The following is a 15106-nucleotide window of genomic DNA, read 5'->3' as shown; positions in this document are numbered from 1 at the left end:
GAGACTCTGTTCTCTTCTTTTTTTTTTCTTCAGTTTTTAAAATATGTTTTTCAAGTTGGATGCTATTTTCCTTCTTGGATAATTATTATTAATCTATCCTTAAGTTCCTTTACTCTTTCTTCTCTCATCTCTAATCATTCTTTTAGCCCATATAGTGGTTTTAAAGTTTCAGTTATTGTTTTTATAGTTTCAGAGTTTTCACTATTTTAAAATAATTTTTATTTTTCTGCTGAGATTTCCTACTTGTGCATTCATTAGAAACATATTTATCCCTTTGTCCTTGATTATAGTTAAGGCAGTTGCTTTGAAGTCTGTGTCCACTAACAAACATCTGGCTCATCTTGGAGTCAATCTCCACGACTATCTTTTTTTCTTTTTTTAAAGCATGGGTCATGTTTAAATATGTCTAGTGATTTTAGATTGTATAATATACTCTGGAAATTGTGAAAGATATGTTGCAAAAATGCCTGGATTCTGTTACAGTTTTCTGAATTAAATTTTTTTTTCAGGCAGTTTACTTGGCTGATGTCAAATTTCATTTGTCTTCTCGGCAGTAAGTAGCAGCTAAACTACCTATTCAGGTCTTATAGTTTTACTTCAATTGTATAGAGTCTTCCTCAAACATGTGTACTTTAGAGATGTTGGCAGTATTTATATGTAGAATTTCAAACTCTTTCTATTGTGGGTATTTCTCTTCACTTTCCGGTGTATGTGGTAAACTTGCATTTTCTTTTCTAAATTACTTTTCTGGTCAACAAAATTGAGCTTCTCTACAAGTTTTAATTGTGTAACTTTGTGCTGACTGGGGTCTGTTCTCAGCTGAAAAGATACAAAACCAGGAAACTCACCCAATGTTATTTCCTTTTTACTAAGGGCATACTCCCTTTTGGTTTCTGACTGTTTTTGAATTTTTTACAGTGACTTCAGATTCTTGTTCCCTGCTTCCCTCCCTACATCCCACCACCCATATGATTTGAAGTTTTCTATGGGAAGGTTGTTTTGATAGAATGAATTCCTCCCCTATTTGAAGTTCAATCTAAATTTTGCCTGTTTGGATCTTCTTATGAATGGAATCATACAGTATAAACTCCATTGGATAAGCTTTCTTTCACATAACATTTTTGTTTTGTATTCATATTGTTTTATTTATCAGTGGTTTGTTCTCTTCTATTATTGATTAACATTCCATCGTATGAATATACACAATCTATGTATCCAATCTCCTGTTGAGATATATTTGAAGTGTCTTTAATTTTTTTATGTTATGAATTAAGATATTACTAGTTTTATGAATAAAGGTATAGGCAAGTCTTCTTGTGGTGGACATGTGCTTAATTCTTCTTGAAACTATACATAAAATTTGAATTCCTTTGTTACAGGGTAGATATATATTTCACTTGAAGACAAGTGCTAGATTTTCTCCCAAATTTGTACCATTTTACACACCCACCAACAACATATGAGGATTCAGATTGCTACCTACCCTTGCCAACATATGAGTCTGTAAGTCATTGCAATTCTAAGCACTTTAGTGATTTTTAGTGCTATTTCATTGTGATTTTAATGTGCATATTCCTGAACTCATCATGGCAAGAATTTTTTTCATATCCACCTTTGCCACTCATAACTTTACTTCCAAATCCTTCCTTAATTTTAAAATTAGAATGACATGTCTGTTCAAATCATTTGCTCATTTTAAAATTAGATTGTTTTGTCTTTTTTATTGTTGATTTGTGGAGTTCTGTATAGATTCTGGATACAAGTCCTTTGTCAAATATTTGTTGGGTGAATATTGGACTATTTTCTCTCTGACTTTGGCTTGCATATGGTGTCTTTTTTTAAAAATATTCACTTATTCATTTTAAGATAGAGAGGGAGAGAGAGAGAGAGAGAGAGAGCATGAGAGGGGCAGAGAGAGAGAGAGAGGGAAAGTGAGAATCCCAAGCAGGCTCTGTGCTGTCAGTGCAGAGCTCAACGTGGAGCTCCATCTCACGAACTGTGAGATCATGACCTGAACCAAAATCAAGAGTCAGACACTTAACTAACTGTGCCACCCAAGCATCCCACATATGGTGTCTTTTTACTGGTGTCTGTGGTTGAGAAGAACTTTAAATTTTTTTGTAGTTTATCATTTAAAATATTTTGAATTGGAATATGGTTGACATGTAATGTTATATTAGTTTCAGGTATACAGGACCATGATTCAACAATTATATGTGTTACAAAATGTTCACCATGGTAATGTAGTTACCCTCTGCCACCACACAAAGTTATTACAATATTATTGACTATATTCCCTGCATGATTTATCATTTTTTAAAAGTTTATTATTTCTGGTTCCTTTCCAGAAAATCTTTGTTGAAGAAATGATTGAAGAAAACATTTTAGGTATATACATGAACTTTTTTAATACTTCATGAAGTGGATAGTCTGTCAGACAACTGCAAAATTGGGTTGAAAGCAGAAAACTTCTACAGGATAGAGAATGAACAACAAGGGAGAGGCAAATAGAAAATATCCAATTGGCAGGGGTCACATAGTCAGCTTTGTGTGGGGTGAGAAGGCCCAGAGTTGGAGTGGCGTTTGGGGGTTGGCTTAGTGGACATTCTGTGTGTATGGTCAAGTGGAACACTTACAGGAACACAAAAGTTACCTGAGTTCTGTTTGCTGATGTGGCACCCTGGGCACAAGTGGCTCCATCTTGGGCCTAAATGGTTTTTTTTTAAACATCTTGAACTACTCAAGACTGTAAAAATGTTCTCCTCTGCTTTCTTGTAAAGGCTTTATATTTGTATTTTTTACATCTAATATCTGGTTTGCTGACTTTCCTTAAAGAGTAATGACTTATTTTGACATGCGGTCACATTGCTTGTGGACCTTTCAATCACATTCTATTCAGAAGAAACATAATATCTGCCTCCAATTTGTCCCATGTTCTGACACTAAGACACTCTGACATTTTATGTTGACCTGATGTAGTTTTCAGAGAAGATGTAAGCAGACCCTCAGTGACTGAGGAAACAGCAGTAGGATGCTGAGAATTTGGCAGGTGATATCACATATACGATGTGCTGGAAGGCAGGGGAAGACTTTTCTGGACACTTTAACTCTTTTTCTACTGCATTCCCAGCATCTAAGGACACCATCCTTGTGGGGAAGGGGATCTGAGATGATTGATAGCGGTCATTTTAACAAGGAACACAGGTACTTTGTCTTTAGTGTTTATGAGAAGAAAATGGTAGAAATGAAACTTTCTCACTTTAAACTAATAAAAAATGGAGAAAATAGATTAGAAGTTTGTTTTTAGTCTCTGGGAAAATAAATGTTGCAGGATTGTGATACCTAGATACTAACAACGTTTTTGTGGATCAAGGAAAAAATAAAACAAGGATCATGGGTCAGGGGATTCACAAATCCATAATAATATCCAGAGTTCCAGATCTAGAAAAAGGTAGTAGCCTAGAAAGAAATATAGCTTCTGCAAGATTTTGACAAGTTCTTTCATGTAGCAGACCCAAACTAAGGTCACTACTTGAGACCAAGAATAATGAGAGATAGGGTTCCTGTTCAAAAATGTAAATTAAACACACACACACACACACACACACACACACACACACACACCAAAAAACTGGTATCAAACCACTTCCTAGAATTACATTTCTGGAAAGTGGCTTATCTAGAAATGTAAGGAGATAGAGATACATTCTGCCCTTAAGGAACTGAACCAATCTTCCTTCCATCTCAGTAACTAGATCTGTGATGTCCATGGAATCATCACTGGATCAGGATCAGAAGCCACCACACTAAGCTTTCATTCAAGGCAGAGTGTCTAGGAGAACAGGTTGAGGTAACTGGAAGAATGAGCACAAGGAGGAAATAAAAAAGAAAGAGAAAAGTCAGAGAGAATCTCCCACTCAGAATCATGTTAAAAAACTAGCAGGATCTGTGAATACATACAGACATTATGTATGTGTATTACAATGTAGCCTCAATATGTGAAATATTAATTAAGAAGCAAAGAGAAATGAGCATAACAAAATGAGACACTTAAATCCATCTATTATTGACAGTATATCTAGAGATTAAATTAATCAAGAATAGCGCGTGTGACAAACATCATTTACAAACTCTGAAACTTATTCTGCCTACCACAAGGCCGAATAATGGCCGAATAATGGCCACTCAAATGGCATCCCCATTGCAAACCTCTGTGATTATGTTAGGTTAGATGGTAAAGGGGGATTAAGATGACTATCAGATGAAACTAATCAGTACACCTTAAACTAGGGAGATTTTCCTGGAATATCTAGCTGGCTCAAATATAATCACAGAGATTTTTTTTCTTTCTAACATGTATTTATTTTTGAGAGACACAGAGAGACAGAATGTGAATTGGGGGGGGCAGAGAGAGGGAGACACAGAATCCGAAGCAGGCTCCAGGCTCTGAGCTGTCAGCACAGAGACTGACGTGGGGCTTGAACTCATGAGCTGTGAGATCATGACCTGAGCTGAAGTCAGATGCTTCACCAACTGAGCCACCCAGGCACCTTGAATTCTGGCATTTTAAGCTGTGGAGTCTGTGGTAATATTTTATAATAGCTATAGAAAACAAATATTCTGCATCCCACAAAAAAAGAATATTTGTATTTTTTAATTGAGGCATAACTGACATACAACATTATATTAGTTTCAGGTGCACAACACAATGATTCAATATTTGTATACTTTCGGGCACCAGGGTGGCTCAGCTGGTTAAGCCTCCAACTCCTTTTTTAAAAATTTGTTTTAACATTTATTTATTTTTGATAGACAGCAAGGGAGACAGAGTGCAAGTGGGGGAGAGGCAGAGAGAGAGAGGGAGACACAGATTCTGAAGCAGAGTCCAGACTCTGAGCTGTCAGCACAGAGCCTGACGTGGGGATCAAACTCACGAACTGTGAGATCATGACCTCAGCTGAAGTTAGACAACCAACTGGGCCACCGAGGTGCCCCTAGCCTCCAACTCTTGATTTCGACTCAGGTCATGACCTTGTGTTTCATGAGTTCGAGCCCCACGTTGGGCTCTGTGATGATAGCACAGGGCCTACTTGGGATTCTCTTTCTCCCTCTCTCTCTGCCCCTCCCCCACTCTCATTCACTCTCTCTTTCTCTCTCTCTCTCAAAATAAATTAACTTAAAAAAATTGTATATGTTACCAAATGATACCACAATAAGTCTAGTTAACATCTGTCACCATACGTAGTTACAAAATATTTTTTTTGTTGTAATGAGAACTTTCAAGATCTGCTCTCTCACAACTTTCAAATACATAATACACTATTATTAATTATAGTCACCATACTGTATATTATCTTTCCATGACTTATTTATTTCATAACTGGGAGCTTGTACCTTTTGACTACCTTCACCCGTTTTGCCCACCACTCACTCCCCTCTTCTGGTAACCACCATTCTGTTCTCTGTGTTTATGAGCTTGTTTTGTGTTTGTTTTCTTTTTTAAGATTCCACATATAAGTCATATAATATCTGTCTTTCTCTGTCTGACATATTTCACTTAGCATAATGCCCTCAAATTCCATCTCTGTTGTCACAAATGGGAAGATGTCACTGTTTTTTATGGCTGACTAATATTTCACCATATATATCTATATATCTATCTATGTGTATAATCCACATCTATACCACATTTTCTTTTTCATTCCTCCATGAATGGACACTTAGAATGTTTCCATATCTTGGCTATTGTAAATAATGCTGCAATGAACATGGGCATGCAGATATCTTTTCAAATTAGTTTTTTAAACACATTATTAGTGAAATTAAAAATGACTACATTAATAGAGGAATATGTCATATTTATAATATAAGGATACAATATTATAAACATATCAGGTATTTCTGTATTAATGTACAGATTCAATGTAATTAAAACAAAAACTCTAAGAGTGTGTGTGTGTGCGTGTGTGTGTGTGTGTGTGTGCACGCATGTATTTATAAGTTGAGAAACTGCTTATAAAATTTTTGGCAACGCATAGTGCAAATAATGGCTAAGAAATTTTGGGGGGGAAAGTCGAAGGTCTTACATCCCAATATCAAGACTAGAAAACTTTAATTGTATTTATATAATATTGGTGCAAGTTTATATAAATAGACTAATTAAAGAATACCACATATACAGGAACATTCTTAGGCCTCTGAGAATTCTGTCTCAACTTACTGTGTCTAAATTGTCTAAACTGAATCTCCTAGGGATCTAATATCCACCCCTACTAAAATCACCAACTTACATTCCATCTCAAGGGAAAGGAGCTAATATGTTTGACCTCCTCCCTTGTCTGGGGATGAAACAATGGTGGGACCCATAAACCTGAGTTCTATCTCCTGGGAATAGAAGGTAATGCATAAAAAGGTTGTTTTTACCCTTTATGGAACTTCTCCTCTGTTAAAAGTTTACTTGTTTCCTTGTTTTCCTTCCAAACAGATACTTTCTACTATTGTAAAGCAAGAGACAGAAGAGAATTGGTTGAGTTGAAAACCACAGCCAATTAGGGAAGAGAAAAATGCTACACTGGCTCTTTGATCTTTATCAAATAATGTAGCCTTGTGTTGTGTGCAAGTAGGGTCTGTGCCCTGGAGGACAGGACTCTGGGAGGAAGGAGTCCTTCTGACACCAGTGATTCCATAAAAAGACAGCTCCTGGCAGAAAACGATTGATTTTTTGTGCAGACTGACTAACGTGACCAGTAACACAGCGGAGAATCCAGAAGGAAAGAAGAGCTCTTTGGGTAAAAGAAGTGAAGTCAGGAGAGATTCAGGCTGAAGCAGCAAACTGCGGTTTGTGTATTTTCTGTTGACTTCCTTTGTGGTTTTAATGATTAGTGGTTTATTTTTCTCCCCTTTAAATGTATCCCCTGTGACCCCGAAGAAGTGTGTTTTTTGTCAAGAGGCAGTGAGTGTGTTTCAAGAGACTCAGTTGCAATCTAGCCTAAATTATAGAGACATTTTGAGGCATTCTCAGTCTATCTACTTTTCATACCACAGGAGATGAGGTAGCTGTCCTTTTAGGGATGACTTTTATGAAGATTCTGTCGTTACCATTATTTGAATAAGTTTGGTGCCCACAGGCATGTAACCTAAATCAGAGCTGCAGATAAAACTTCAAACACACATTCTTACGGGCTTGGAGGATGAGTCGCGTTTGGGGCAAGGGTGGGGGTGCTGCTTTTGGACAGTGGTAACTGGTTACATTCCTCCCAGCCACGTAGATGTTTTGTCCCCTTTGGCTAATTAAGGACTCTGGCAGTGACAAAATCATCCCCTATGTGAGAGAACCTCACTGTGTAAAGTTTTGACTGGGGTTCTGGTGGAGATGTCACAAAATCCCCCTTTCTTGTCACAATACTACAGATTCCTGCCAAACACAATAATATAGAACTGTTATGACTTACCCACAAAATCCACTCCCTTTCCCTCAAAACTTTCTGAATGGCTTTGTAGATTTGTTGGAGAGGGTAAGAACTAAGCCTCTCCAAAACTGGTTGAAGGAGGGCCTCAGTTGCTGTGGCCTTTCCATGGCTGCACTCCCTGCTTATCACCATTACTGGCACCCTTTTCAAAAGTACTTTATAAACTAGATCATAGAATGGAGTTAAAACTAAAATGCAAAAGGCACCTCCAAAGGCCGACTCTATTCAGCGCAAAGCTAGCAATTCCCATAGACGGGGTCCACGAACCTGTAGACCAGAAATGAAAACATTAGGGCAGCAGTGTTCTTAATTTTATCTCTAGGAGGTGAGAATCTGCTCAGCTTGACTTTGCCCAAGCCAATCACACTGGCTGGTATCTGTCACAGAGGCACTGTCAGACTCACTAATGGGTAGAGTGGTCTCCCCTCCTAAGTTAGGGAGCAGAGATCCTCCAAGGTTTAGGGCATCGCCCCTGAAGCCATAAATCATCCTCTGACCTCACTGCCCTTTGCCTGAGTTGGGGGAATGCTGCTTACCTGTCCCTGGGCATTTTCTGGTAGATGCATTCTCTTATTTTCACATCCCAGGGAGCATCCCTCCTAATCGGAACCATATTTCAATCCCTGTGCAACAAATCTCCTGTACTACCCACAGCCCTGGAACTTGTCCTTTCTTTTTTCCTTATTTTTTCATTATTTTTCTACTGCTTTATTGAAATTCTTCAGTTTATTTTTTATCAAAACCATTGTTGGAAACATAATATTTGCTCTACAAAAGCCTATTACTCACAGCTCATCCCATTTCATAATTTTAATATTTCCTACTTCTCTCTCTCCCCTGCCTTCCCTCTCCCTTACATACACAAGCCTTCTTCTCCTCATATATACTATGCTTTCTTTTTTCCATTTGAACCTGTGCCTATCCCATATAATCTACAGTGAGAAAGAGTCAGCGTATGATATTGCTGACCCAGAAAAATAACCGTTCTTTAAGGTTTATTAATAAATGTATAAGGAAATGAATGGGGTCAATGGCAAAGAAAAGGTGCAATAACAAGTCAATTCTACAGGTGCCAACATCCAGGGAACAGAGGTGCTTCTCAAGCAGGAACACTGAATGTGACAGTTGCAGTTCCCGACCATGGTCAGTAGCAGAGTAGAAGGGTCTTTCACGGCCCCTTATGATAGCTGATTTCTCCTCAGGGTTCAGAAGCCAGTGGATCCTAGACTAAAGGGACCATGCATAATTTGAGCTGCTACAATCCCAGTTCCTTTCTCCTTGTGGGAATACCTGGCCTGGACAAGTTCCACATCTGGATTGGGATTCCCTTTTGTGTCATCTATGTTTTGGCTATTGTGGGAAACTTCATCCTCCTCTACCTCATTGCAACTGAGCACAGCCTCCATGAGCCCATGTTTTTCTTCCTAGCTATGCTGGCTACCACGGACCTCATCCTGTCCACTGCCACAGTGCCCAAACTGCTCAGTAACCTCTGGCTGGGCTTCCAGGAAATAACCTTCTCTGGCTGTCTCACCCAGATGTTCTTCCTCCACTTCAGCTTTGTAGTGGACTCAGCCATCCTGTTGGCCATGGCGTTTGATCGCTATGTGGCCATCTGCTTCCCTTTCAGGTACACCACCATCCTGACTCAGCAGGTGATCATCAAGCTGATGGTGAGCATTGTTGTGAGAAGCTTCTCTGTCATCTTGCCAGATGTTTTTCTGCTGAAACGGTTACCCTTCTGCAGGACACGCATCATACCGCACACATACTGTGAGCACATAGGTGTTGCTCGGCTTTCCTCTGCTGACATCTCCATCAACATCTGGTATGGATTTTCTGTCCCTCTCATGACTGTCATCTCAGATGTGATCTTTATTGCTGTTTCCTATACCTTCATCCTCCATGCTGTCTTTCACCTCTCATCCCAGGGTGCCCGCCAAAAGGCCCTCAGCACCTGTGGTTCCCATGTCAGTGTTATCCTCATGTTTTACACACCTGCCTTCTTCTCCATCCTTGCACATCGCTTTGGGCACAGTGTCCCTCGAAATGTGCTCATCCTATTTGCCAACCTCTATGTGGCCATTCCCCCTGCGCTAAATCCTGTGGTCTATGGAGTGAAGACCAAGCAGATCCAGGACAAATTTGTTCTCGTCTTTTCTTTGAAGAGGACACACTGAATGGGGAGGGCCACTGATGGAGAAAGTTAGGTAAATTAATTAGATGAGATTTTGCATAACATAAGAGCTATAAAAATAAAGCTGATACCTGAGTGTGGTTTTGATTTGTATTTCCCTGATAAGGAGCGACGCTGAACATCTTTTCATGTGCCTGTAGGCCATCCGGATGTCTTCTTTAGAGAAGTGTCTATTCATGTTTTCTGCCCATTTCTTCACTGGGTTATTTGCTTTTCGGGTGTGGAGTTTGGTGAGCTCTTTATAGATTTTGGATACTAGCCCTTTGTCCGATATGTCATTTGCAAATATCTTTTCCCATTCCGTTGGTTGCCTTTTTGTTTTGTTGGTTGTTTCCTTTGCTGTGCAGAAGCTTTTTATCTTCATAAGGTCCCAGTAATTCACTTTTGCTTTTAATTCCCTTGCCTTTGGGGATGTGTCGAGTAAGAGATTGCTACGGCTGAGGTCAGAGAGGTCTTTTCCTGCTTTCTCCTCTAAGGTTTTGATGGTTTCCTGTCTCACATTCAGGTCCTTGATCCATTTTGAGTTTATTTTTGTGAATGGTGTGAGAAAGTGGTCTAGTTTCAACCTTCTGCATGTTGCTGTCCAGTTCTCCCAGCACCATTTGTGAAAGAGACTGTCTTTTTTCCATTGGATGTTCTTTCCTGCTTTGTCAAAGATGAGTTGGCCATACGTTTGTGGGTCTAGTTCTGGGGTTTCTATTCTATTCCATTGGTCTATGTGTCTGTTTTTGTGCCAATACCATGCTGTCTTCATGATGACAGCTTTGTAGTAGAGGCTAAAGTCTGGGATTGTGATGCCTCCTGCTTTGGTCTTCTTCTTCAAAATTACTTTGGCTATTCGGGGCCTTTTGTGGTTCCATATGAATTTTAGGATTGCTTGTTCTAGCTTCGAGAAGAATGCTGGTGCAATTTTGATTGGGATTGCATTGAATGTGTAGATAGCTTTGGGTAGTATTGACATTTTGACAATATTTATTCTTCCAATCCATGAGCAGGGAATGTCTTTCCATTTCTTTAAATCTTCTTCAATTACCTTCATAAGCTTTCTATAGTTTTCAGCATACAGATCCTTTACATCTTTGGTTAGATTTATTCCTAGGTATTTTATGCTTCTTGGTGCAATTGTGAATGGGATCAGTTTCCTTATTTGTCTTTCTGTTACTTCATTGTTAGTGTATAAGAATGCAACTGATTTCTGTACATTGATTTTGTATCCTGCAACTTTGCTGAATTCATGTATCAGTTCTAGCAGACTTTTGGTGGAGTCTATCGGATTTTCCATGTATAATATCATGTCATCTGCAAAAAGCGAAAGCTTGACTTCATCTTTGCCAATTTGGATGCCTTTGATTTCCTTTCATTGTCTGATTGCTGATGCTAGAACTTCCAGCACTATGTTAAACAACAGCGGTGAGAGTGGGCATCCCTGTCGTGTTCCTGATCTCAGGGAAAAAGCTCTCAGTTTTTCCCCGTTGAGGATGATGTTAGCTGTGGGCTTTTCATAAATGGCTTTGATGATCTTTAAGTATGTTCCTTCTATCCCGACTTTCTCAAGGGTTTTTATTAAGAAAGGGTGCTGGATTTTGTCAAAGGCCTTTTCTGCATCGATTGACAGGATCATATGGTTCTTCTCTTTTTTTTTTTGTTAATGTGATGTATCACGTTGATTGATTTGCGAATGTTGAACCAGCCCTGCATCCCAGGAATGAATCCCACTTGATCATGGTGAATAATTCTTTTTATTGCCGTTGAATTCGATTTGCTAGTATCTCATTGAGAATTTTGGCATCCATATTCATCAGGGATATTGGCCTGTAGTTCTCTTTTTTTACTGGGTCTCTGTCTGGTTTAGGAATCAAAGTAATACTGGCTTCATAGAATGAGTCTGGAAGTTTTCCTTCCCTTTCTATTTCTTGGAATAGCTTGAGAAGGATAGGTATTATCTCTGCTTTAAACGTCTGGTAGAACTCCCCTGGGAAGCCATCTGGTCCTGGACTCTTATTTGTTGGGAGATTTTTGATAACCGATTCAATTTCTTCGCTGGTGATGGGTCTGTTCAAGCTTTCTATTTCCTCCTGATTGAGTTTTGGAAGAGTGTGGGTGTTCAGGAATTTGTCCATTTCTTCCAGGTTGTCCAGTTTGTTGGCATATAATTTTTCATAGTATTCCCTGATAATTGTTTGTATCTCTGAGGGATTGGTTGTAATAATTCCATTTTCATTCATGATTTTATCTATTTGGGTCATCTCCCTTTTCTTTTTGAGAAGCCTGGCTAGAGGTTTGTCAATTTTGTTTATTTTTTCAAAAAACCAACTCTTGGTTTCGTTGATCTGCTCTACAGTTTTTTTAGATTCTATATTGTTTATTTCTGCTCTGATCTTTATTATTTCTCTTCTTCTGCTGGGTTTAGGCTGCCTTTGCTGTTCTGCTTCTATTTCCTTTAGGTGTGCTGTTAGATTTTGTATTTGGGATTTTTCTTGTTTCTTGAGATAGGCCTGGATTGCAATGTATTTTCCTCTCAGGACTGCCTTCGCTGCGTCCCAAAGCGTTTGGATTGTTGTATTTTCATTTTCGTTTGTTTCCATATATTTTTTAATTTCTTCTCGAATTGCCTGGTTGACCCACTCATTCGTTAGTAGGGTGTTCTTTAACCTCCATGCTTTGGGAGGTTTTCCAGACTTTTTTCTGTGGTTGATTTCAAGCTTCATAGCATTGTGGTCTGAAAGTATGCATGGTATGATTTCAATTCTTGTAAACTTATGAAGGGCTGTTTTGTGACCCAGTATATGATCTATCTTGGAGAATGTTCCATGTGCACTCGAGAAGAAAGTATATTCTGTTGCTTTGGGATGCAGAGTTCTAAATATATCTGTCAAGTCCATCTGATCCAATGTCTCATTCAGGGCCCTTGTTTCTTTATTGACCGTGTGTCTAGATGATCTATCCATTTCTGTAAGTGGGGTGTTAAAGTCCCCTGCAATTACCACATTCTTATCAATAAGGTTGCTTATGTTTATGAGTAATTGTTTTATATATTTGGGCGCTCTGGTATTCGGCGCATAGACATTTATAATTGTTAGCTCTTCCTGATGGATAGACCCTGTCACTATTATATAATGTCCTTCTTCATCTCTTGTTACAGCCTTTAATTGAAAGTCTAGTTTGTCTGATATAAGTATGGCTACTCCAGCTTTCTTTTGGCTTCCAGTAGCATGATAAATAGTTCTCCATCCCCTCACTCTCAATCTAAAGGTGTCCTGAGGTCTAAAATGAGTCTCTTGTAGACAGCAAATAGATGGGTCTTGTTTTTTTATCCATTCTGATACCCTCTGTCTTTTGGTTGGCGCATTTAATCCATTTACATTCAGTGTTATTATAGAAAGATATGGGTTTAGAGTCATTGTGATGTCTGTATGTTTTATGCTTGTAGTGATGTCTCTGGTACTTTGTCTCACAGGGTCCCCCTTAGGATCTCTTGTAGGGCTGGTTTAGTGGTGACAAATTCCTTCAGTTTTTGTTTGTTTGGGAAGACCTTTATCTCTCCTTCTATTCTAAATGACAGACTTGCTGGATAAAGGATTCTCGGCTGCATATTTTTTCTGTCTAGCACACTGAAAATCTCGTGCCAATTCTTTCTGGCCTGCCAAGTTTCAAAAGAGAGATCAGTCACGAGTCTTATAGGTCTCCCTTTATATGTGAGGGCACGTTTACCCCTTGCTGCTTTCAGAATTTTCTCTTTATCCTTGTATTTTGCCAGTTTCACTATGATATGTCATGCAGTAGGTCGATTCAAGTTACGTCTGAAGGGAGTTCTCTGTGCCTCTTGGATTTCAATGCCTTTTTCCTTCCCCAGTTCAGGGAAGTTCTCAGCTATTATTTCTTCAAGTACCCCTTCAGCACCTTTCCCTCTCTCTTCCTCCTCTGGGATACCAATGATGCGTATATTATTTCTTTTTAGTGTATCACTCAGTTCTCTAATTTTCCCCTCATACTCCTGGATTTTTTTATCTCTCTTTTTCTCAGCTTCCTCTTTTTCCATAACTTTATCTTCTAGTTCACCTATTCTCTCCTCTGCCTCTTCAATCCAAGCCATGGTTGTTTCCATTTTGTTATGCATTTCGTTTAAAGCCTTTTTCAGCTCCTCGTGACTGTTCCTTAGTCCCTTGATCTCTGTAGCAAGAGATTCTCTGCTGTCAGCTATACTGTTTTCAAGCCCAGCGATTAATTTTATGACTATTATTCTAAATTCACTTTCTGTTAGATTATTTAAATCCTTTTTGATCAGCTCATTAGCTGTTGTTATTTCCTGGAGATTCTTCTGAGGGGAATTCTTCCGCTTGGTCATTTTGGATAGTCCCTGGCGTGGTGAGGACCTGCAGGGCACTTCCCCTGTGCTGTGGTGTATAACTGGAGTTGGTGGGCGGAGCCGCAGTCAGACCTGATGTCTGCCCCCAGCCCACCGCTGGGGCCACAGTCAGACTGGTGCGTGCCTTCTCTTCCCCTCTCCTAGGGGCAGGATTCACTGTGGGGTGGGGTGGCCTGTCTGGGCTACTTGCACACTGCCAGGCTTGTGATGCTGGAGATCTGGCGTCTTAGCTGGGGTGGGTAGGCAAGGTGCGCAGGGGCAGGAGGGGCAGGCTTAGCTTGCTTCTCCTTAGGTGATCCACTTCAGGAGGGGCCCTGTGGCAGCAGGAGGGAGTCAGATCCGCTGCCGGAGGTTTGGCTCCGCAGAAGCGCAGAGTTGGGTGTTTGCGCGGAGCGAGCAAGTTCCCTGGCAGGAACTGGTTCTCTTTGGGATTTTGGCTGGGGGATGGGCGGGGAAGATGGCGCTGGCGAGCGCCTTTGTTCCCCACCAAACTGAGCTCTGTCGTCCGGGGGCTCAGCAGCTTTCCTTCCCTTTGTCCTCCAGCCTTCCCGCTTTCTGGGCAGAGCTGTTAACTTATGACCTCCCAGCCGCTAAGTCGCGCTTGCTGTGGGAACACAGTCCGTCAGGCCCCTCCGCTTTTTGCAAGCCAGACTTGGGGGCTCTGCTTGGCCGGCGAGCCGCCCCTCCGCCCCGGCTCCCTCCCGCCAGTCCGTGGAGCGCGCACCGCCTCGCCGCCCTTCCTACCCTCTTCCGTGGGCCTCTCGTCTGCACTTGGCTCCGGCGACTCCGTTCTGCTAATCCTCTGGTGGTTTTCTGGGTTGTTTAAGCAGGTGTAGGTGGAATCTAAGTGATCAGCAGGACGCGCGGTGAGCCCAGCGTCCTCCTACGCCGCCATCTTCCCTCCTCCTCCCACAATTTTTAAGAGAAATGAACAGATGTAAGCACCATCAGCTTGGACTAAAAGGGACAGAGTTAGTGCAAAATGAAAAGAGGCCTTTAGGTCTCCAAGTTTATTAGGCAGGAAACAGATGAAGAAAAGAACTCAGATGTAAACACAGGTTACTACTCAATAAA

The 15106-nt window shown here is 40.3% G+C and overlaps 1 protein-coding gene across 1 annotated transcript; it reads left to right on the top strand.

The window, feature by feature from the left end:
- The first annotated feature begins 7815 nt into the window (after positions 1-7815).
- On the top strand, positions 7816-9710 carry LOC121021152 (olfactory receptor 52H1-like). Its single transcript, XM_040461375.1, has one exon. The coding sequence runs from the start codon at positions 8708-8710 to the stop codon at positions 9647-9649; it is 942 nt and encodes a 313-aa protein (XP_040317309.1). The 5' UTR covers positions 7816-8707; the 3' UTR covers positions 9650-9710.
- The last annotated feature ends 5396 nt before the right edge of the window (positions 9711-15106 follow it).

Source organism: Herpailurus yagouaroundi, unplaced genomic scaffold, assembly GCF_014898765.1.
Source record: "Herpailurus yagouaroundi ecotype Mexico unplaced genomic scaffold, PumYag 255, whole genome shotgun sequence".
Classification (NCBI taxonomy): domain Eukaryota; kingdom Metazoa; phylum Chordata; class Mammalia; order Carnivora; family Felidae; genus Herpailurus; species Herpailurus yagouaroundi.
The sequence above is the reverse complement of the archived record's forward strand: the minus strand, read 5'-3'. Positions and strand labels throughout refer to the sequence as shown.